We start from the raw sequence: 23,830 nt of genomic DNA, 5'->3' as shown, positions 1-23,830 counted from the left end.
TGGTCCCAAGCCTTTTAAAGCTTTATAACTGCCAGCCCCAAGGTAGCATTTTCTCACGTTAGGCGTTAGAAAATGAGAGGAAGAGATGAGCTTAAATAATAGAATGAATTTTGAAACTTTCATTGTTTCCATTCAGTTCCTGGGCTGTAGCAGTTGACCAAGGGGTTTGCCTTCTTCTGGCTTCCCTTCTGTCATCAATAATGTGAAGGCGACTCGCCTGAATGATCCCTGCAGAGTAATCAATACATTTATCTCCAAGACTTTCCTAAGAATAGACAGTGAATCTTATGATTGAGGCAAATTCAGAATCACTAAAGCTAAAGCCCTTTGGAAAAATGGCTGCCTTGACATGCTATTGGGGTCAATTCAATAGTTGTGTAAGTTATGAGGTGTTACAGTAAGAACATCTTTCCTTACCCCATTTTTCTGAGTGATAGGAAGGTTTCCCCTGGGGGCTGGAGTGATAGCACAGTGGGTAGGGCGTTTGCCTTGCACGCGGCTGACCTGGGTTCGATTCCCAGCATCCCATATAGTCCCCTGAGCACTGCCAGGAGTAATTCCTGAGCGCAAAGCCAGAAGTAACCCCTGAGTATCACCAGGTGTGACCCAAAAAGAAAAAGAAAAAAAAGGAATGTTCCTCCGTTGAAGGAAGTAGTGACAGAATGTGATGGGATTAAAACCTAATGTCAATTTGAGATGGATTGAGGGAGCTCCCTTGTGACTAAGGAAGAGCAAGATCTGACGGGGTGGGGGGAGTGTCCTGGTTTGAGAATGTTGAGAAGCATTGCTCTCAGGAAAAATATCTTCGCAAGTAGGTTTTTCTTTCTTTCCTCTCTCCCTTTGTGCCCCTCTTTTCTTTCTCATCTTTTTTTTCTCCTTTCATCCTGACAACATCCACTACAGAAGCCAGCAACCCTCCCTTACCCCCTGCCCCCTCCCCTGCCTTTCCAATGCTCCTTACCATTTTGGCAACATTCGACATCATTATTTTCCAGTATTCTCTTTTCTGGGTATGTAGTCCATGATGTGGCCCTTGCTTGTGGAAATCCTGACTATTGGGATTTTCATTCTTCTTCTCTTGCTCCTTCTTTGAGAACATGGGAGCCAGCATTGCCACATCTTTCTCTTTAATTCATGCTGAGATTCAAATTTGAGATTCAAAGATAATCATTCACTCATTGCAACGGATGTTTATGGATCCTCTAATCAGCACGGGATTATGGAGGGGGGTCACGATGCCTGAGTTCCCATGTTTTATAATCTGGTCTGGTCAGTGGCTGCTCTCTGGGCAGACTTAGGCTGGGATTAGGAGGGAAACACCTTCAGGAGAACATGGGAGATTACTAAAGCCAGTCTTGGGTTTGATTGTCGGAAGAGGAGTTGAGCAAAGGAGGTCTCTGGCAGCAGATTAAAATTCTACATCAGAAATTTTGAGCTGGACTCTGATCAGCTGTACACTGGCCATAGCTGATTTGAAAGTGGCAGTCCAAGATCATTAAATGAAATGGTTTGGTATTTGGGGACACAGTAGGCACCCGATGAGAGACATGATACTTCAGAAGGGTTGGGGTTGAACTAAATGATTCTGCAGGTCATTCTCTTATTAACTCATCATTCTGCCCATACTCTTTACTCCCATCATGCCTCATTTTATTCAATACAACAGTTTCACTCTTTAGTTCATACCAGCTTCTTTTAACCAGTGGGTTCTTATTCCCTTTGTAGCATCTAGGGGAGAGCTCAAATGTTTTCCCATTTACATCAATGATAAAACTAGACCCTAGAACCATCCCTCTTGGCCTCTGTTGTCTATCTGGGAGCTGGTAGGACATAGCATTGGCTCACCCATGTTTCCAAGAGCTTCCTAAAGGACCCCTACCTCCAGAAAGCACCTCAGAGGAAGGAGATAAGACACTCAAACATTCACCCTGCAGAATACGGGCAAGGCAGCCCTTCTTGCTTTCTCGGGAGCTGCTGTGATCAGCACAGGGATTGCTGGAGTGGGGGGTGTGGGGTGGTAGTGGTGAAGGGGCTGGAGCCTCTTGCCTTGGGGGCAGAAGAGACATTCAGGATCCTGGGACAAGGCAGAGAAGGGGTGAAAGTACCCTTCTATTTCGGGCCCAGAAAAATGGAGGATTTATTGCTCCCCGAGACAGGCAGGAGGCAGAAGTCAGGGCAGGCCTGGGTGCCTGGTTGACTAAACCCTGGGGCTAGTGAGTATCTGGTGGAGGAGGGGACTCAGCCTGCACCTTGAACTGCTATAAATTTAATAGGCCTGCTCTGACCCACTGGCCAGGAAGCTGGCTCCAGCCAGCTCTGGTAGGGGGGTTGGGGGAGGGTGTGCTTTTGCCCAGGGGTCCTCTTGGACCAGCCGGCCCTTGGCGTCCGGGCTGAGCAGTTGACCCTGACTTAATGAGACCACAATGTGGGTGTCCTGGGCCAGCTCTCCTGCAGGGCTGCTTCCTTTGGAGCCAAATCAATATTTATTAATGATCTGCCCCCCCCTCGGGTGCCTCTGGCTTCACAGAGGGCCTCTGTTGGCCAGCCTGCCAGAGTCATTCATTAACCACTGTGCCCGGCGGCCCATGAGGCCATGCAGGGGGCTCCCAGGGGCCAGCCCACCGCAGAGGTATTTGCAAAGGTCATGAATGAGCTAATCTGATTTAACTTTTTCAAACAGAGGCCTGGGGTGGAAGCGGGACAGTATCTAGTGTCTGGGCTGAGAGTGAGACAGGGAGGAGGAGGGGGGAGGAGGAGGAGGAAGAAGAGGAGAAGAAGAGTAGCCTTCAATCAAGCAAGGAGGGAGATCTCTTTGCAGAGCAGAGGGTTTGGATGAGCAAAAGTTGCTCTTCTGCTATTTAAGTTGGTGTGGGACAGCATTGTCCTAGGAAAAATTTTCTCCACCTCCTGTTGGGTTCCTGTTTTTGGCTTCTTCTCTTTTCTCTCTCAAGGTGAGGGACAAGGAAACCCAAATAAAAGCCCTCCTATCTGTGCTGCATAGCCCTGGTGGCAGTTATGGCACCAGTTACAGAGCTGTCACTGTCTCTCTGTCTCTGTCTCTGGTGTCTCTCCCTTTCTCCTCTCTGTGTCTGCTCCCTCTCTTGCTCTTTCTCCATCTCTCCTCTCTGTCTGTTTCTCTCTCTCATTCTCTCTCTTGCTCTCTCTCTCATTTGATGCAGTTTCTTGCAGACCTGCAAAAGTCATTTCATCTCCTTGAAGCTTATTGTGCTCAACAGTAATGCAGGAAGAGTTCTGCCTCCCCACTCTGTGCTTTGACACAGTGTACATGAAATGATTTAGCCCCATTACAGTTGCTCAGGGAGCTCTCAAATCAATTGTTCTTGCAAATAGCGTGAGAGGCATCCATCACATGGAGCTAGAAACATCAAGAGTCCAGCGATAGAGAATGGAGATGCAAGAATGAAGTCTTGTGACCTGCGGGAGTTCAATGACTTAACCAGACAGGAGTCTCTAGTGTTAGGGTTTTAAAGAGTGGACTTCAAGTGCAAGACACCGTAGGTCTCAGGAGGCAGGTGAGGAACCGAAGACCTTGCCTATTTCTGTATGTAAAGCCAGCATCTCTGGGATCCAGGATGTTGCTCAGAGTTGCCAACTGGGATTGGCTTGTGTGACACTTGAACCAAGGCTTCCTTCTCCCAGCCTAAGAATATGACCCCTTGTGCAGTATGAAGTTGGGGTACAAATGCAGAGGGTTGGTCCTGGAGGCCTTTGAAATTTTTCTGCCTTCAGAACTCTTTGCTGACTCAGTTCCCCAACAACTGGCCACTCCTAGGTCTATTTTCCTTAAACCTTAAAAATTTCCTTAAACCTTTTCTCTGTTCTCCATGGTAACAGCTGACGAGATCCTGCTTCTGACCTTTATGCCTGATCTGGGTCTTCATTCTGCCCTAGACAACACACAGGTTGTGTATTCCCAAGGGCCACTAAGACATGACACTTAGCTGAGGTGAGAAAGGGAGTGAGTAGATTCCTAGGTAGGGCAAGGTTGCTTCCTTGAGAAAGTGGGTTCCAAAATAGTCACCTCTGGCCCTTTTTCATAGTGTTCTCCGATGACCATCAAAATGCAGCCAGATGCTTATAAAACCCCCCGGCTCTGTGTCCACACCACTGTACAAGATTGTCCTGTATTAGCTTGTTGAACCCTCTGTCATGTCTTCAAGTATTGTAGCCATTCTAAAGCAGAAACTAGTGGAACACTTTGCGAAAGTGTCACAGTTTTAAAGGTGCAGGGTTGGGAGACAGTGGCCCAGAGTCGATGAGGCTCCAGCCTGGCTATGTCCTGGGACATTTCTGAAGGATGGCAGGTCTCAGAATCTTCCAGAAGCCCCTGGACAGGGGTGAGCAGCGCTTTTGGTCTATTATAGACATACATCCCAGGGGCCTGGGGTATGGTAAGCCATATTGACCTCACTCTAATCTTCGCCTTTAGTTCTTTGAATTTTCAAAACCTTCTCAGCAACTTCCCCTGATTTTTTTTTTTGTAATTTTCTCTCCACACCAAGAAGTCTGAACAAAGCACTTTATCCACTGTTTTCACTTTGGAGGAAGGAAAAAGAAAAATGTTCCCCAGAGCAGACACAGACTGGTTCTGCTGCCCCCTGGTGGTAGATTGGAAAATGGCATCAGGCGCAGGTCTAACCAAGGTGGGTTTCAAACTGGTTTCTCGGATGAGAGGAGAAAGGGAAAGGGTAGAGTCTTTTGGGAAAGGCCTGGGGAGCTAAACAGACACAGTGCCTGAACTTCCAGAAGCAAGAAAGCAAGGTTGATGCTTTGATGGGAAGTGAGTTTTCCGTGCTCTCTGCTCAGTCTCGGGCTGAGTTCCGATTTGAACTCCCAAAAGGAATAGCAGCAAATGAACCCAAGAGTCCAACATTGTATTGCAGGGGAAACTGAGACCCAATACTAGAACGCCTGTGACCATAGAGCTGAAATAAAGACCCTGTATTGACTCAGTCTCCCTTCTTTCCTCCTCTTCTCTTCCCCTCCACCTTCCTCCTTTCTTCTTCCCCTTGAACCCTTTTCCTCGCCTCCTTTTTACCCAAGCACAAAATTTGTAAGTCTACAACTGTACCTCATGGTGTTTCACTAATAAAAAAATAAAAATAAATCATCATCACTCAGGGGCTGGAGAGATAGCACAGTGGGTAGGGCATCTGCCTTGCATGCGGCCGACCCGGGTTCGATTCCCAGCATCCCATATGGTCCCCTGAGCACCACCAGGAGTAATTCCTGAGTGCAGAGCCAGGAGTAACCCCTGTGCATCGCTGGGTGTGATCCAAAAAGCAAAAAAAAAAACCCATCATCATTCAAATCGTTGTCTTCTCAATGACCAAGACGAACAAGCACTCACAGGAGGCCAGTCACTGAGCTAAAATGTGGCACATTTGCTGCAGTATTTAACTTATGCCATGATGCAATCATATGAAATGACAACTTTGGTCTGCTTGTAAGTAAATAAAGGAAGGCTCTGGGAGGGGAAATTCTTGCAGACTCACCCTGAGCGGCAGCCTTTCTAACCTGACTGTGAGACTCTGAGCTGCTGCTTGTGCTGTGTTGAATAAGGACAGAGGCCCCCCTCCAGACTCCCCAACCCCCCATAAGTGCTTTGAAGTTGATAAGCAAGTAGTGGTAGTATTAACTATGTGCTGCAAGTTACATGTGCCAATTCATTGAACTCTGTCTGCTCTGCTAGAGTAGCACTTTATAGAACAATCAGCTCCATTTCATAGATAGGAAGAGTGAGGTATCAACAGATTTAACCATTTGTCCTGGGTGCCACAGTTGGTGCAGACACAGAACTCACACCCAGACTCTCTGAGGGCTTCCAGGTCCTTAACGCCTTCCTCCCTGAGTCAGACAGGGACCCATCTCTGCAGTAGGCACAGGTTCTAGCTCCCCTAGGTCCTTTTGGACTTCTTAAGTTGGTTTCAGGTTAGCAACACCCTCCCCACAGACTCTGGAGCCTTAAATTATTATCAAAATAGCATTCCTGTCACCTCCACCGCCTTCTCCTACTTCCTTCTCCAAGTACTTGTTGGCACTGTCAGGTTTGAAATTTACCCTCACTGTATCACTGTCATCCTGTTGTTTCTCAATTTTCTCTAGCGGGTGCCAGTGATGTCTCTATTCCTCCAAGCCCTGAGATTTTTGCAGTCTCTTCTTACTCGTCTTTTCCCAATGATTGGAGCCTCTTTCGGGGTGAAGGGAATGAGACCCATTGTCGTTACTGTTTTTGGCATAACAAATATGCCACGGGGAGCTTGTCAGGCTCTGCCCGTGTGGGCGGGATACTCTTGATAGCTTGCCAGGCACTTCGGGAGCATATATTTATATATTTCTCTTTATGATATGTCATCTACTGTCTAAATTCCATCAAATATGGTGTGGTAATTATGGAAAATGGGTAGGAAGTGTCTTATAATGTGTAGCATGGCCGCAAAGCTTCAAGAAAGCGGCCTGGAGTGTGGCAGTGGTTGGGTAGTGGAGGTCGGCTGCTGGGGCTGGGTCCCTTGGGGTGGGGAGGGCTCTCACCCACCCTCTCCAGGGCATTTCAAGTGAAAACAGCCTGGCACGGAGTTCAGAAATTTACCAAATGCTTGTGTAAATTCACCTACGGCTTTGGGACAGGACAGGCAGAAGAGAGGATGTGTGGGCACTGAAGTGGGACTTGAGAATGACAATGGGCTGGGCACAAGGAATGGACTCAGGGGAGAGTCTGACCCGGCTCTGATGAGAGCAGGTCACCTTCTCCAAGCTCCGGCTCCAGTCCACATAGAATAGACGCCATCTCTGGTGCCTACCACAAAGGCCCTTCGGGCCAAGTAAAGCCCTGGGTTCAAGGAGAAAGGACGCTTGGAGGAGTCCAGGTGACAAGGATGGAAAGCCAGGCCCTTCCAGGGGAGTAGAACATACTCGTGAGTCTCCCCAAACCCCAAAGTTTAGAGGCCAGAACCCAGGATTCCCAGAAAGAGGCTGCCTGCCCAGTGGGTATGAAAATAACCACAGCCCAAGGACTGAGCTAGGTGACCCCATTGGCTTCTTTTACTGCCACAGGCCTGCTGTCGGTAGGCCCCACGGGTGGTTCATGTGAAGCGGGGAGGAGAAAGATGGTCACTTTCTCCCGATCCACCTCTGCCAACTGGGATCCAGGGTTACTGGGTTCTTGTCTTGCCTCGCAGAAACGAATTTCAGGAGTAGATGAGCAGTGAAATTACACAGGGTTTTTTTTTTTTAATTTTTTGGAGGTTTTGAAGGGAAGAAGGGAGAGAAAGTGGGAGAGAGTGGAGAGTAACATCTCAAGAGAGAACCTGGGCTTCTCCAAGGGTGAAGACACACATATCCCAGCATTAAACATGGAAGTACGAAAGTACACATATCTAGAGGGGAGATGCGGTTGACACATGTGCTCAGTCACCGCATGTGCTCGACCACATGGGCACAAGCAGCACATGGGCTCGGACAGCATATGCACGCCCTTCCTTTGTTCAAGGTGGCTTTTATAGGGTTTCTCCAACCTGCCCCCCACATGGGGCTTCTACCTAAGTAAAAGTCCCTTGCTAAGGAGGTTACCAAGAGAGTTGGGAGTGGTGATGGTCGTCTTTGAAATTACTTCCCCGGCCTTTTGTTTCTGCAGGAGCTTCTGTTGGAGGGGGTTGGTCCAGCCTCCTCAGGATCTATTACAGACTGGCACCAGTTCCCCAGGACTATTAACACTGTAGCGCTGTCCTCCCATTGTTCATCGATTTGCTCAAGCGGGTCCAGTAACGTCTCCATTGTGAGACTTGTTGTTACTGTGTTACTTGCCAGGAAATTTACTGCCATTGCCTTGAGAGGGGGCCTTCCCTATCTGCCTGCCTGCCTGCTGCCTACATCATCCCTGCGTCTGTTATACAGACCCAGGAGTCATTCACGACAAGACCACTGGGCTTTGGGGTTGGACGGGAACAAGGAAACCTCCAGGTGGGGAACTATATAGTCGAGTAGGGATTCAGCCCAAGGTCTCCCTAACTATGTTTCTGGGCTGGCCACTTCACTCTGCTGTTGCTCGGCTTCCTCGTTTATATGGAGAACTTGGAGCACCCGTCTCGTGGTATTTAGAATACACTCGCTGCTCATTTTGATTTATGAACACAGGGAAACAAGGGCCAGCATCTGAGATGTTGGAAACAAGACGCCAAGAGAACCTTCGTTCGCAGTGTTGAGACGCGCCTGTTGCTTTGGTGGAAGGAGGCTTACGGGTGGGAGATATTCCCCACTCTGGACAGTAGATGGCGCTCGCGCCCCTCCCGGTGGTGCCAAAGAGGTCCAGAATCACAGCCAGGCTTAGACCCACTTGGTCACTAGGCTGCGCCATTTGCCTACATTGCAACTTGCCGACGGTCCTGTTCGTTCCTCTAGCAGCCCTAAACTTCAAGGAATTATTCCATCAAACATGTGATGTGAGGTGCCTGGTACCTGGCAAGGTCTCAAGAACGTTAGCGATTCTTCTTCCTCTTGTTATTGCTCCCAGTTCTGTGTTTGATTCAAAGGCACAGACTGGATGGGTGGGCAGTGGTCAGACCTACTGTCTGCATCTTTCCCCTAAACTTCATTTCAGAGGAAGCATAAAATGCGTTGGGCTCACTTGGCAGCTCCCACCAAGACTTTTATGCTGTGTGAGCTTTGTTGACTTCCGTCAGCTTTCTAAACCTCAGTTTCCCCTGCCTACTTTAGGAGACTAGACCTCATGGTGCTCTGACTTGGGAGATTTTCGGAAACGGTAATGAGACCAGAGCTGCGTTCTGTGGATGGTGGCTCCACGTTAGCAAGACTAGGTTCACTTCTACCTTTCCTTTTGGCCCTCCTTTGCTTTTAGCATCTGGATCTGTACTTCCTGTCCTTGCCCTCAAGGCACTATTGTCTAAAGATCTTTCCTTATGGTTCTTCATCTTTGAAACAGTTCTGCCCCCCCACCCCACCCCTGACCTTCCTTCCTGTGGGCCACAGGAATCTGATAGCTACCAGCTACCTTATCTGCTCCCCCTCCCCTCTCCCCTTGCAGGACCACATCTTGCAGCCCCCATAACTTGGCCCCTTCCCCCACCCCAGCTGCTCTCCCTGCAGGCTGCTCCTCAAGCAAACCAGCAGTTCTTTTCAGTGCTGCAAAGCATCTCCATTTCAAATCTCAACCATCCCCTTCTCTCTCTCTCTCTCTCTCTCTCTCTCTCTCTCTCTCTCTCTCTCTCTCTCTCTCTCTCTCTCTCTCTCTCTCTCTCTCTCCTTGCCCTTTCACCAGTCTCATGCAAATCGCAAATCGATTTTGTTTGCAAAGATTTTGTGAGGTGGACCTGGGGGCTTTGGGAAAATTGCGCTGTGAGGTGGCACCTCCTGAGTTCACCTTGCTCTCTGGAGAGCAGCTTCTGAGTTTTACCTGATTCGCGTTCTGAGATTAAGTGTTCTCTTCTACTGCTGACAAGAACCACAGCTTTCTCCTCCAAACCCACAGGCAGGAGGGAAACTACATTTTGAGATGCTTCAGAGAAGATCCCCACTCAGAAACCTTAATATTTTTGAAAACAGTATTATTTATTATCATTCTTGTTATTGTTGCTGTTGTTATTATTGATTTTGGAGGCCATATCTGGCTGGGCTCAGGTCTGACTTCTGGCTCAGTATTCAGGGATCACTCCTGACAGTTCTTGAGGGGCCCGTATATGATGCTGGAGATCAGACTCAGAGTCAGTTGCATGCAAGCAAATGTGTTATCTCTGTATTCTCTCCAGCCCTGGATGTGTACATTTTAAGTTAGATTCTTAAAAGTTAAGTGAAATAAGATAAACAACCACTGCCCGGTATCATTTCTGTATGGAATCTAAACAAAAAGTCACGCTCACTACATAGAAAGTAGATCGTTGTTAGGGACTGAGAGTGTGAATGAATGCATGTGTGTGCGCGTGTGTGCATGTGCACATGTGTGTACATGTGTGTGGATGTGTGCATGTGTGCACATGTGAGAATGTCTGTGTGTTCACTTTGTGCAAGTGTGTGTGCATGTGTGTGCATGTGTGTGTGTGTGTGTGTGCGCGCGCGCATATGTATGTGTTGGGGAGATAAAGAGCAGAGGTTTAAAGGGCAGAGTTGGTGAGCTAGCAGGTGAATCAGCTCTGAGAATCAAATGCAACAATTTTCCATCTTTTCTATGCTGTCAGTTGCTACTTTTTGGACTTTTTTACACTTGTAGACTGCACACACCAGTCCTCCGGGCCAGCAGTTAGCTCTCACTCTCTTTCCTCCTTTCCTCCCAGGCATCCAGCCCCTTCCTCTCAGGGATCTTTCCCAGCCTGGGCCTGGAATGCTGCATCTTAATGACTTTCCTGACTCCTGGATGTGGCCCTTGTATCACAGACCTCCAAGCCTTTGGGCTAGTTTCTGCTAACGGGAAGATCTGGTGCTTTTGCCTTTGGTCCTGCCTATTTGCCCTCTAAACTTGGCTCTTTGTGAATTGCAGTGCCCTGGTTCCCCAAAACCATGCAAGAGCTTGACAAATTTGCCAACCAGATTCTCAGCTATGGAGCAGAACTGGATGCAGACCACCCGGTGAGTTCATGGTCCTTGGGGGGGTGGGGAAGGGTTCCTTCCAGGCCTCCTACACCCAGAGTTTGGAGCAATCTGCCTTTACTTACTTATTCATCATTTACTGAGTGCCTACAAATCCATCATCACCATCATTGTCATGAGGCCTGTGATGATGACTTTCATGGGGAAAGATGTAACCCCATCTAGAAACTATTGTTTAGCGATACAATGGATCTTTGTGTATGCTCACTCACCCCCACACATATGGAAATGATCTTTATTTCTGATTTTATATCATTACAGAGTCTTAAGTCAAGTGCTTGGGAGAGTCAAGTGCATTAAGAACTCTATCAGAGGGCTGGAGCGATAGCACAGCGAGTAGGGCGTTTGCCTTGCAAGCGGCTGAGCAGGGTTCAATTCCCAGAATCCCATATGTTACCCTGAGCACCACCAGTAGTAATTCCTGAGTGCATGAGCCAGGAGTAACCCCTGTGCATCCCCGGATGTGACCCCCCCCCAAAAAAAGAACTCTATCAGGGGTTATGGGGCCGGAGAATGGTAACACTAGAATTGGATTTTAGAAGCTAAGTTGAGGTGGGGGGGGAGGATGTATGTGGTGTGTGTGTGTGTGTGTGTGTGTGTGTGTGTGTGTGTGTGTGTGTCTGTGGTAGAGCATATGTCATATCTCCATGTGGCTTTGGTTTCTTCCCAGCATTGTACATGTCTATTTCTCAGCTGTACTGGGTGTGGTCCCGTTGGCTCTGAGCACAGCTGATTATGTTGCTGTGTGCCCAGGAACAGAGAGTGCTAAGGCTCAGAGTCCTGAAAGTACTCCAGATATTTATGGACTAGCTGGCTCTGGCTTTAGGAGAGAGTAAAGTGGGTTTGAGAAGATAAGGCTCAGGGCAAGGTCTGGGTCAGATGTGCTGTGAGTCTGATAAAGCAGGTGGAGACAGGAGATGAGCTCCTGGGTTCTTGGGGTCAGCAGGCACATCCTTTCACTCTTGGATTATTTCTGAGCTGAACACAGAGTGAAGTGGGGGCGGGGGGTTCTCAGGGGCCTTTGTGGGAGGGGTGGGGTGGGGGAAAGGAATAGTCCAGGCAGGCTTCCGTCCGCTCTGTCACGTCCACAGGTGAGCAGGGCCTGGTGGCTCTTGCTGGACACTCTTTGTTCTTGGCCCAGGAAAAATGGTTCCTTCCTCTTGAAAATACATGGGAGCCATTTGCATTCCTATCACTTGGGTATCTCAGCGCCTTGCACCCCCAACCCACCCCATCCCAACCTGTGGGTCTCTGCAAGTAAGGAGTTTGCTCTTCATAAAGGCTCTCGATGGTATGGAGAGCACCCCATCAAGACTCCCTTTGGGGGCTGGAGCAATAGCACAGTGGGTAGGGCATTTGCCTTGCACACAGCCGGCCCGGGTTTGATTCCCAGCTCACTCCTGAGCACTGCCAGGAGTAATTCCTGAGTGCATGAGCCAGGAATAACCCCTGTGCATTGCCGGGTGTGACCCAAAAAGCAAAAATCAAGACCCACAGAAAGAAGTTACTTGTCCAAGGCCTAGAGCCTAGCGCTGGGTTCTGAGACTCAGCCCAGTGCTCCTGGTATCTTAAGAGTAAGGCGCAGAGACAGAAAGAGGCTCTTTCCAGGCTAGATGCCTCTCAAACATGAACATCTCCTGCTGTTCATTTGAATAGCAAACCCTAACAGTGCACTTTGAATTGCAAAAAAAAGCCTGTGGGAAGAAAGGGAAGAGCACAGTTTAATTCTTCTTTGTCTTTTGGTAGTTTCCTGCATTTTTGTTTTTAATAATAGGGAAAATATTTTTACAAACAAAATGCACCCTCAGACTTTAGAAAGAAAAAAAAACATAAAACATGTATTGTTTCATACTGGCCCCAAATAACAAATATTAGATTTTTCAGTCTTCCCCCCCCCCCCCCACACACACACCAGAAATTTATACATCACTCATGCAGGTTAGGAATAAGCTGCTAGCCAGCTCCCCAAAACAAGTTTTTTATTTTTGCTTTTTGGGTCACATCCAGTAATGCTCAGGGGTTACTCCTGGCTCTGCATTCAAGAATTACTCCTGGCAGTGCTTGGGGGTATTGGGACGTGGATCGTGATCTCCCTTTAACGACAGAGAGACTCCAGAGACTGCAAACAGCAAGAAAGGTTTATTGTAAGACTGGCTAGCCAGGGTCAAGCCGCCTACACAGATAAGCAGGTCCAGCAGGTTGGGCAAGACACCAAGCTTCTTCAAAGGAGATCTTATATAGGCCTTCACCAGCCGTTACAGCAGAGCCTGCACATTTCATGGTCAATAGATTCGTAACAACATATACTTTCTTAACCAATCCATTTAAAAGTACATAACTCCTTAGCCTATAGATTCAAAGATCAGCATTTATGTACATGGGCATTGTGGCTAGTGGGTATCTCATAACAGATATCTGGTTATCTTCTATGTCTACCCGGCTCCCTGTGATTTACAGCTCAGGACACCTGCATTGTGGTGGGGGTGGGTAAGGGAAGTGTTACTAGTGGAGGGGCAGATAAGGAAGAGTCAACAGTGGAGGCAGGATTTACATCTCAGGGCTCTACTGGGGGGTGGGGGCAGATAAGGAAGAGTTGCTAATTAGCAGAGTTTAGCTCTGGAATTTCCCTTGGGATCCCATGGGACCTTATAGGGGGACCATATGAGATGCCTGGAATTGAACCCGGGTCGGCTCTGTGTAAGGCAAATGCCTTACCTGCTTGTGCCATCACTCCTGCTCCCCAAAACAAGTTTTGAGGAAGTGTTTTGGAAATTCACTGATGCAGTAATTCTCCCACAAATTCACATAATACTTTGGGAAAGCCCAAAGTATTATGTGAATGGCCCATACCTCACTGGATTCCTCTGTTAGTCTTGGTCCAAATGACTTGGTCCAAGGCTTGGCTACATAGTCAAGGCTCTCGGTATTTTTAACTCACATGCCCTCTTACACAAAACAGTCAGGGCAAAGGTGGCTAGGTATAGTGGTCAGGGCCCCTTTGGGGAAGCACCGTATCCCCTTTGCCTCTGCCTGGGGCCTTACGTGTGGGAACTGGGAGCAAAGAAACTTCCAGAACACCTTCTTTAGAAAAGAGTTCTGGCCACCCTTGGTGCAGCCCCTGGGACTGGCCCGTCCATGTGTCCTCTCTCTCACCTGCCCATCTCGTGTCCTGACCCTTCCTCTGGCAGCATTTCCTGTGTATTTGGGACAGGGGGTGGGGTAGATGGAAGGCGAGGTCAATCCAGAGACGTGCCCTTTCCCGGAAATCCTTCTTCTAGCCCTGCAGAGGGGGTCAGGGCTGGTCTTAAAATTCTCTGGAATTTATTTCTTTTTACAGACCCAGCCCATGCCTTTGGCCTTGGCCTCTCCAGTGTCTTGAAAGTATCATAAAAATATAATTTATCAGGTACACAGTCCCCTGATGAGGAGGCCAGGCTCTCTCTGTTCCTTTCTGTGGCTTCTCATCAGGACAGGGGAGCTGACAGGCCAAGGACAGAGTAACCCCTCCAGGGTGCTTCCCTGTGGCCGCCCAACTCCCACGGGGCCTGGCCTCAGGGTGTGAGGAGAGTCTTGGGTGTTCTTCCAGAAAGAAACCTCTGTTTCATGCTGTCCTCTGGCCTCCCCGTGATCTCATCTTCCCCTGAGCAGAGGGGGATGGAGGCCAACTGTACACCAGGCTGCAGAACCCCAGAGGGCCTATTTCATTTCTGTTTCTAAAATTGAGCTTCCTTCTTCCATTTTTCAGCTTCTGTGCTCCTGGTTTTTCAGTTTCCTTTACCTGGAATGCTTCTTCTGGTCCTCCCGCCTCTCCTAACCCTGCTGGCAAATCCTGATGCATCTTTCAAAGTCCGATGCTTACTGTCTTTCTAAAATTGCCCCCTGATGACTTCCAGGGCTAAGCAATTGTTTTACATGTATGCAGTAACACTGCACGCATTTGTTATTGTTTTACTTTGAATACCTTGTATCTGATAAAAAATGAATTGCCATAAAATATTGTTGTTGTTGTCTTTGCTTTTTGGGTCACACCTGGAGGTGCACAGGGGTTACTCCTGGCTCTACACTCAGGAATTACTACTGGCGGCGCTCAGGGGACCATATGGGATGCTGGGAATCAAACCTGGGTCGGCCACGTGCAAGGCAAACGCCCTACCCGCTGTGCTATCATTCCAACCCCCTGTTTTTTTTTTTTTTAATGAACAGTTTCATGATCTGTGGATGCATGAGAAACCTAAGATAAATATACAATGTAAAGGGTCATATATTTTATTCCCAAATGTAAATTACTGGGAAACAAGGAAATAAAAAGCTTCGTGATTATAGGGGAAAATGTAGAATCCTAGCATCCCACTCAGAGACTCAGCATTTGTACTCTTGGAGACTTTAGGGAGTCAGACAAAAATGGAACCGATTAAATCTAATGTTTCTCAATATTTTCCATGGAACCCTTTTTTAATGGAAGACCTGGCAACTTTATCTTGACTTAATGTCTTTTTTTTTCATTTATGTAGGAGTACTGCTATTTATTCAGCCATTGATTAAGCTGATTGAATCGAGCATGAACTCCACATCACTTTTTCTTTTTATATTCAGAAAGTTAATTTTATTTTATTGTTTTATTATTATTTCCCCCCACTCCTTTTTTTTTGATTCACTGTGAGATATAGTTACAAAGCTTTCATGTTTGAGCTTCAGTCATACTTGATTGTAATGTCTTAAGGGACACCACTGAGTAAATAAACCACGAGGCAAAAAAAGATATTGTGGGGTTTAATCGCATAGCATGTACTTGAAGTTTGAAGGGTTTTATGACTTGGGAAGATAAGGAGGGATTTCCAGAAAGAGGGAGCTCTGATTGAGCCCTCTGACAACCAGGCGAGGCTAACTGCTTATCAAACAAACCCTGATCTCTGATTTTACCTAAAGAAAGTCCATGTCTCATGGATGTCAACAGGGAAATTGTTTCGTACAGTCTAGCAGAAATCAAACTTCTTTCCTCCTAGCGGATGCACCCTTCTCTAAGTCCCCTGACTTTCTCTCAGTGTGCTAGAACCTGGATATAAAAAAAAGACAGTGACTCCTGTGAGGTTCAATGGGCCAGGTCCAGTGGCAGGTGACCCACCTCTCTTCTTTCTAATTCCACTGATTATACTTCAGCCACAGGAGTGCCACCCACTGCTAAGGAGACTGAGGGAAGGAGTTTAGCACTGTGCTTTGAAAGAAGGGAAGAAGACATCATGGGGAAATATCAACAGCTTCTATCACAGAGACTGTAACCCTAAAGTTTCTATTTTGCTTTCCTGTCTGGGCAGAAGCTTTTGTTTTATTATATTATTTTGCTCTTTGGTCATACCTGGATGTGCTTGGGGCTTACTTCTGGCTCTGTGCTCAGGGATCACACCTGGAGGATTCATGGGATCACTTGTGCTGCTGGGGATCAAACTTGGGTTAGTTGCATGCAAAGCAAGGACCCTATCTACTGTACTATCACTCCAGCTCTGGGATGAAAAAAGTTGCTCTGGGCTGGGGAAGAGTGTTCTGGGTAAGGCAAAATCAGCCCAAACAATTGTTCTGCTGTTTTTTTTTCTCCCACTTCTTTTCTTTGTTTATTTGTTTTTGGGTCACACCCAACTGTGCTCAAGGCTTGCTCCTGGTTCTGAGTTCAGGGATTATTGGCAGTGCTCAGGGGACCATATTTAGTTATCAGGAATTGAACTCGGGTCACCCACATGCAAGGCAAATACTCTACCCACGGTACTATTATGCTTCTTCTTCTTTCTACTTCTTGATCAAAATCATTGAAACGACTTTTTAATCTCTCAGTGTAGCCTTGAGTTTTTCTATTCTCCAAATTAGAAGCACTGTTCCCCTTTCCCACCCAAGAGCAGCGTTGTATCCCAACACTTTATTTCTCTTTCCTTCCTCTCTCACAACCTTCTCCACCTGAGAATCCCATGAGAGTATTTTCTGGGGGTTAGTCAGCCAGTTGAATCATTTTTTTTTTTACAATGAACTGATTTTATTTATTTTATTTTATTTTTATTAGTGAAACACCATGAGGTACAGTTGTAGACTTACAAATTTTTGTGCTTGGGTTTCAGTTATACAGTGATCAAGTACCCATCCCTCCACCAGTGCCCATCCTCCACCACCATGGGTCCCAGCATCCCTCCCACCTCCCGTCCCCCCCATCCCACCCTGCCTCTGTGGCAGGGCATTCCCCCTTGTTCTCTCTTTCTTCTTTTGGGTACTGTGTTTTGCAAGAGAGGCATTGAGTGGCAATCATGTTTGGTCTATAGTCTACTTTCAGCATCAGCGAGTTGAATCTTTAAAAATTTGTTTTATTCCCATTAAGTTGCTCTGCCAAACAATTTTTTTAAAGCTAAAAGTAACTCTCATAAAATGTGTGATGATTATTTGTCATTGACTCAACAGTAAGGGAATCAGTGATATGACAAAGAAAGATAGAGGGAATCAGTGATATGACAAATAAAGATAGAGGAGGCCAACGCTCTTTTTTATTTTTTTTTTAAATTTTTAAATTTTTATTAGTGAAACACCATGAGGTACAGTTGTAGACTTACAAATTTTTGTGCTTGGGTTTCAGTTATACAATGATCAAATACCCATCCCTCCACCAGTGCCCATTTTCCACCACCACGGGTTCCAGTATCTCTCCCATCCCCCATCCCCCCCATTCCACCCTGCCTCTGTGGCAGGGCATTCCCTTTTGTTCTCTCTCTCCTTTTGGGTGTTGTGGTTTGCAAAAGAGGCATTGAGTGGCAATCATGTTCGGTCTATAGTCTACTTTCAGCATGCTTCTTCCATCCTGGGAGGATCCTCCCAACACCCTTTATTTGGTGCTCCCTCCTCTATCTGAGCTACCTTTTCCCCTAGCATGTGTAGCTGGCCTCCTAGCCATGGAGCAAAACTCCTGGTACTAATCTTGGTCACTCTTGAGTGGAGACCAACGTTCTTATGATTGCTAAAAATAGATTACTAAAGACCACCAATATGATGTAAATCTTATTAATATCTCACAAGGCAATAAGGCCACAATCATAGATGCTATCTTATCTACTAAATAAAAGTCATACAGCTTGGTCATAAAATAAATAGTTTGCAACTAACCTGGTGGTGCTCAGGGGCTTTGTATTTGGCCACACCTGGTGGTTGTCAGGGATTACTTTCTGGCTGTGCACTCAGGCATCACTCCTGGCAGTATTCAGGGGACCATATGAGGTGTCAAATCTGAGGGATCAAATTTGGATGAACTGCATGTAGGACAAACACCCTACCCACTGTACTATTGCTTCAGCTTCACTGACCCATCTTCAAGAAAGTACCTGACATTGAAGAGCTACTAAGTAGTAAATCATGAACCAACATACATCCCACCTAGAGTATATAGTGAGGAAATATAGACTGGCACAATTATCCTTCTAGGTATACTTCTCATTTTTATAATGGTCAAGTATAACTTTAACATGACATACATGAATAATTTTGTCATTTCCCCAAGTATCACATCCTATGTCCTTGTCACATTCAGGAGTATGCTTACTATGGATTTAAAAAATGCAGTGATTTATGTCATTAAAAGAACACTCAGGCTTACCAAGAATGCCAAAAGGGAAAACAATGCAATATATTTTGGAAAAATCAATGATGATGTCTAAAAGTACAATTTCAGCTGACATAGAAAAGCAAATAGCTGTACTGATCTGAGAGAACAAGGCAGGAAAGAATGTGTGGATCAGAGACAATAGTTTGTGTGAGGGTCTTAATGAAGGAGGAAGGTTGTTTAATTAAAATAAGAATGACTGGATAATTTTGGAGACACTGAATGCCAGCAACTAATCCATCCTAATGTTGGAAATGTAGGCAGAGTCAGATCAAGGAAAGTCTTGTATTGAGGATTATTACCTTACCTTAAAAGCAACAAGAAATCACTAAAGGTTTTTAAGGAGGGTGGGGAGTGACCTTTCCAGGTACACATTTGTAAGCCTGCTAGGGCTGAAGTAGAGGGAGAGTAGAGAGGGGATTAAAAGAAAAAAATCGCTAAAAGAACCGATGTGACCTTATTCAGACATAGCAGTGAGATAAAGTAAAACCGATCAGACTCATTATACCTGGAAGGAACATGGGAAAAAAATATGATTCTTTGACATGATGCAAGTGAGAAAATAGAAATAAAACAATTCTTCCCATGATCCTGGTTTGTTCAACAAAATGGCCAAATACTTTACCAAACAATATTATCGGCCTCATTGGTACTCACTATGGCCAGCATTGGACAGCAGGCAAGGGAACAGTGTGCACTTGTAACTGTAGGTCAGTGTTGATAAGATGGCAATGGCAGATTTGTAGTAAGCGTCACTTCGAACCTCTAGTCTGCTGTGCACCATCCTTCTCATTGACCTGGGCTTAATGGAATGCAAAAGGCCTCTCACCATTGGCCTAGAGGAAATGGAAATATCAATAAAAGAATTCTGCAAATGCTTCTTGAAAGAACTGAGAGTGGGTGCTGGGCTCAATGACTCATTGAAAAGGATATAGACCTGTGGCCAGGGAAAGCCCCGGTGACTCTCCCTCTCAGTCAGCGTTCAGTGGTTTCCGGCCGATCCCCAACCCGGGGCAGCCCATGCCATAGGTGGATGACGGAGGAAATGAGGACAGAGGCTGATTGATGATCAATTGCCATTTATTCCATTTATTCCATTCTCCCCAAGCGTCTGTGATAGTCTCACTAAACTCCCCATTCTAGTCTCACACTGCCCCTCATTCCTGCTCCTTTCTCTCCCGCTCATCTATCTGTGCTCCCTTTCGAAGCCTGGGCTCCCTCTCTCCACGCGTCTGCTCGTCTGCTTCTGCATTCTTCTCCTACACTCTTCTCCCTCTATCCCCCTTGCCTTGTCTCTCTCTCCCGCCTCTCCCCAACTCCCAACCTTGGCGGTAGAAGCAACCATACACCCAGGTTGGGTAACACATCAATGTATCAAAGCCCTTCCTGATTGTCAATCAGGCTCAAGGACAGAAATACCTCTTAGGGGTGTTTCTCCTCTCCTTAGTCCAATAACTTAATTAACATCTTAATTAACAATTTAATATTAGTTATTTTGTATGGACACAGTAAGAGATACATTGAGCTTGTAAGGTGGCTCTTCTGGGGACATCTTGCCACAGACTCAGACTACAGTGCTCAGGACGGATTAATCTTTCCTAACCCTAACAGGGTTCGAATCTAGTTATTACTTTTTGGATCATGACAGAATTTGTCCATGACCATGCTCTTAACTTATAGTTAATTATTATGGCGGTTTGGCTTAGCCCATTTCTATGCCAGGGTAGCTCACTGCATGTCCTGGGTCCATCCAGTCCCTTGCCAGGACCCTGCTTTTGGGGTTCTAGGAAGTAAAGGCAACTGAGGCTTAGGTCAAGAGAACAGATGTCCAGGAGGCAATATTATCTGGAGTCAATTAACTCCCAAGTTATAAAAGAATAGTATTAACTGCCTACCTGTGTCCATAAAAAAAGGACATTGCTCTGAATTAACTATGCAAAAGACTTAAAGAGAAGAGAAAAGCAATATTTACAAATTAACAGAGCACAAAGAAAGAAGTTACAAATAAACACAGAGGAATGAGAGCACTGTGAATGGAGTAACCCAATAAAACTAAGCTCCCTGTGGCAAGGCAGAAAGGACAGACCGATGTTATCGTACATAGACCTTTAATATTCTGGGCCAAATGTTCTTATTTCCCACCACTTTGTACAAATGCAACATTTTGTGCATGTGAATTCCGCTCAGAGATTTATCCGATGCCCTGTCTACATTAGCGTATTTTATGCACACACTGCCATGCACCATCTCCTTTGACAGATGAGGATACTAAATAAATTCATGAATCCCAGGTCAAGCTCCTCACATGAATGAATGGGCCAGGGACTCCGAATGCACCTGTTCAACTTCCAAACTTCTGTTTTCCCTAGTGCAACTTGGGTATTTCAAGCCTCAGCCAGGATATCAATAAATTACAGAATAAATTCTTCTGTCTACATCTAGAAGAATGTTCCATGTAATAACTTACCCTCTGTTCACCTCCTGCTACCAAAAACAAAGTCATATTCCTGTCAACACACCAAGCAGTGAAAATCCTGATATGAAGAACAGTGATGAATATAGATTGCAAGGGTAGTTATAATTTTACATCCAGAAGTATTCTCTCCACTTTCACCCTTCCACTCCTTCCCCCACTCCCCACCCCCTCCCCATTCGTTCACCCACAATATAGTTTCCTGTCAAAACATACTTGGTTACATGCAGTGCAACCAAAATTGCTGCTATTAGCTTAATTGAGATGGGGTGATTATAAATAAATTACATGCAGTGCTACTGAAATTGCTGCTATTAGTCTAAATTGAGACAGGATGATTAGTCATCACCAACTGTAGCTTAATTCAGAATGTCTTCCACATGGTTGATGCAGAAGTCCTGCGGTCACCTGGCATCCCAAAAGAATCAAGACCCTGTCCCCAAGCAGCCAGACGTCCAGTCACAACTCTCTTCCACTGGTGACCCAGAGTACACAAATCAGCGCAATGTGCTTAACTGTGCAGTGTGCAGTGAGCATCTTGCATGCCCATCATAAACTTCATGGAAACGTTGAGCTGGAAAGAACCAAGGTTAGGGACCTTCCCACATGGAAAGACTCAGTAATTTGTGCTGATGTATCTAATGTGCTCATCTTCTGCCCCTTCCCCTTAATGCTTTGAGATGAATTTTAAGATGCTTTTATTTTTTCTTATTATAAAATTAATCTAAACACATACTACTTCAAAAAAACAACAGTGATTATTTCTTATGATTATATTCATTAGATTTTAGTGTGCTTACTTTAAATTTCACCTGTATCTATTTATAGATCCTAACATCATTGATCCCACTGCATATGCAAATGTTCATTTTTTTATTAGGGTGCTGGAGGTAGAACTTAGGGCCTCAGACATCAAGCAAGCACTCTAACCTGTGAGCTACATTCCCAGCTCTGGATAAACAATTTTATTATTAATTAATTAATTAATTAATTTGCTTCTTGGGTCACACCCGGTGATGCACAGGGGTTACTCCTGGCTCTGCACTCAGGAATTACCCCTGGTGGTGCTCAGGGGACCATATGGGATGCTGGGAATTAAACCCGGTTGACCGCGTGCAAAGCAAACACCCTACCCACTGTGCTATCTCTCTAGCCCCTGGATAAGCAATTTTAGTTTAATCGTCTCTTCAGGGATAGAAAAATCTTTCAATGCTCCAAAGTACATTCAAGGTGAAAGTCAAGTGAGGAAGAGAAATTTCCAGGATCACTTCATTTCTGGAGATAGGAAGATCACATGGAAATTTAAAAGTATGCTTTTTTCTTTTTCTTTTCTTTTTTTTTTTGTGGTCAGGAAGATAGCACAGCAGGTAGAGTGCTTGCCTTGTATGTTGCCAACCTGGGTTTGATCCCTGGCACTCTCTATGATCCCCAAAGCGCCTCCAGAAATGATACCTCAGTGTAGTGACGGGAGTAAGCCCTGAATCCCTTAATTCTAAATGTCTACTCGGGGTGGACCAGAATGACTTGGTGGAAGTCTGGTCTTGCAGCTAAAGACCCTTGGAAATGACTCTGAGGGCTTCACTTCCCCACATCTAGATGAGATGAAAATGTAGAAATTATTTTTCCTCAAGATGGTTGTGGTAGAAAACTCTAATCTTTGGGGTTGAGAAAACCATTCACAGCTGACTGAAAATAAGACAAATTGGTGAGGGTGATGCTACTGATGCTACTAATGAGGGAAAAAAATACAAGAATAATATAGATATGCCTGGGTTTTTTTGGTTCTTTTTTTTTTTCTCAGGAAGACAGGTTGGTACAGGAATTTTTGGTACAGCTGTCAGCTTCCTGAGAGGGTACGTTAGTATTGCTTGGAAATCAAATTTCAGTGCCCAGTTTTCGTGCTACATCATGATTCTGTTCACCCAGAAGAAGTCTAACAGTGGCAAAACTTTCCCTCCTGTAATGAATGATTTTAAACCACTCAGTATTCTAGGTGTGATAACAATTAGAATTTGTAATAGTCACACATGAAATCTTTTTCTAAATAGAAACATCATTTTTTAAAATAAATGAACAGACTTGGATTTGAACTTTAAAAAACGCCTATACTAATTTACTTACCCTGTGCGAAACATTTAAATTTACCTATTTCTCAAAATATGTTTGAGAGAACAAACTAGGAAGACTTTTCTTCTCTTTCACTTCCTCTGTTACTCCCTCCCTTCCTTTTTTAATCCTTCCCTTTTATTAGCAAGAATTTGTACTTTCTTTGATGTTTTGTCTATGTTAAATTTATTATAATATATTAAAGGATTTATGAATGCCATGTTTGGGACAGTGGAATAGAGATTGCAAATTAATACTGTGTGTATTATTGTTCATTAGGAAATATTTGGAGGGAATAAAGAGAACACTTCTATAATATTAGAAAAGCCAGGTTCTTTCCTTACTAAAATTCAGATTGCAATAAACATTTTTCAGGGATAAATGCCTTTTTTAAAATATAAAAGATGTCAACCCTATTGATATGTAATTAACATGTAATTGATATGTAATCTGTAGCACTGTAGCACTGTCCTTCTATTGTTCATCAATTTGCTCAAATGGGCACCTGTAACGTCTCCATTGTGAGACTTGTTCTTACTGTTTTTGTCATATTGGATACATCAAGGAGAGCTTGCCAGGCTTTGCCGGGCAGGTGCGATACTCTTGGTAGCTTGCTGGGCTCTCCAAAAACGGTGGAGGAATCAAACCCGGGTCGGCCTGGGTGGGCAGTGTGCAAGGCAAACTGCTCTACCCACTGTGCTATTGCTCCAGCCCACATATAAATCTATGGTGCAAAATATGAGTTGACAATTTTGTATTTGAAATAATGACCATATTAAGGTAAGTTGTTACATAACCCACTTACATAATTAAGACCTAACTTTTGTTGTGAGAAACAGTACTGTTACCTATAGCTACCCTGCAGTAGTACATCAGATATCCTGAAGGTATTAATCTTATAGCTGGAGATCAGTACTCTTTGAACTATGTCTCTCCATTTGTCCCATACTTCACATTCTGTCAACTTTCACTCTATTACACGTTTCTGAGTAGATTTTATATTACATATA

General features: G+C 45.3%; 1 protein-coding gene across 1 annotated transcript in view; it reads left to right on the top strand.

Moving 5' to 3' along the window:
- PAH (phenylalanine hydroxylase) overlaps positions 1-23,830 on the top strand; it is a 76,754-nt gene that overhangs the window by 26,095 nt on the left and 26,829 nt on the right. The window contains exon 4 of the mRNA XM_056117083.1: positions 10,508-10,596. Within this exon, the coding sequence (XP_055973058.1) occupies positions 10,508-10,596 (89 nt within the window). The remainder of the gene's footprint in view (positions 1-10,507; positions 10,597-23,830) is intronic.

The sequence above is a fragment of the Sorex fumeus genome, unplaced genomic scaffold, assembly GCF_029834395.1.
Source record: "Sorex fumeus unplaced genomic scaffold, SorFum_2.1 ptg000003l, whole genome shotgun sequence".
Taxonomy (NCBI): Eukaryota; Metazoa; Chordata; class Mammalia; order Eulipotyphla; family Soricidae; genus Sorex; species Sorex fumeus.
The sequence above is the reverse complement of the archived record's forward strand: the minus strand, read 5'-3'. Positions and strand labels throughout refer to the sequence as shown.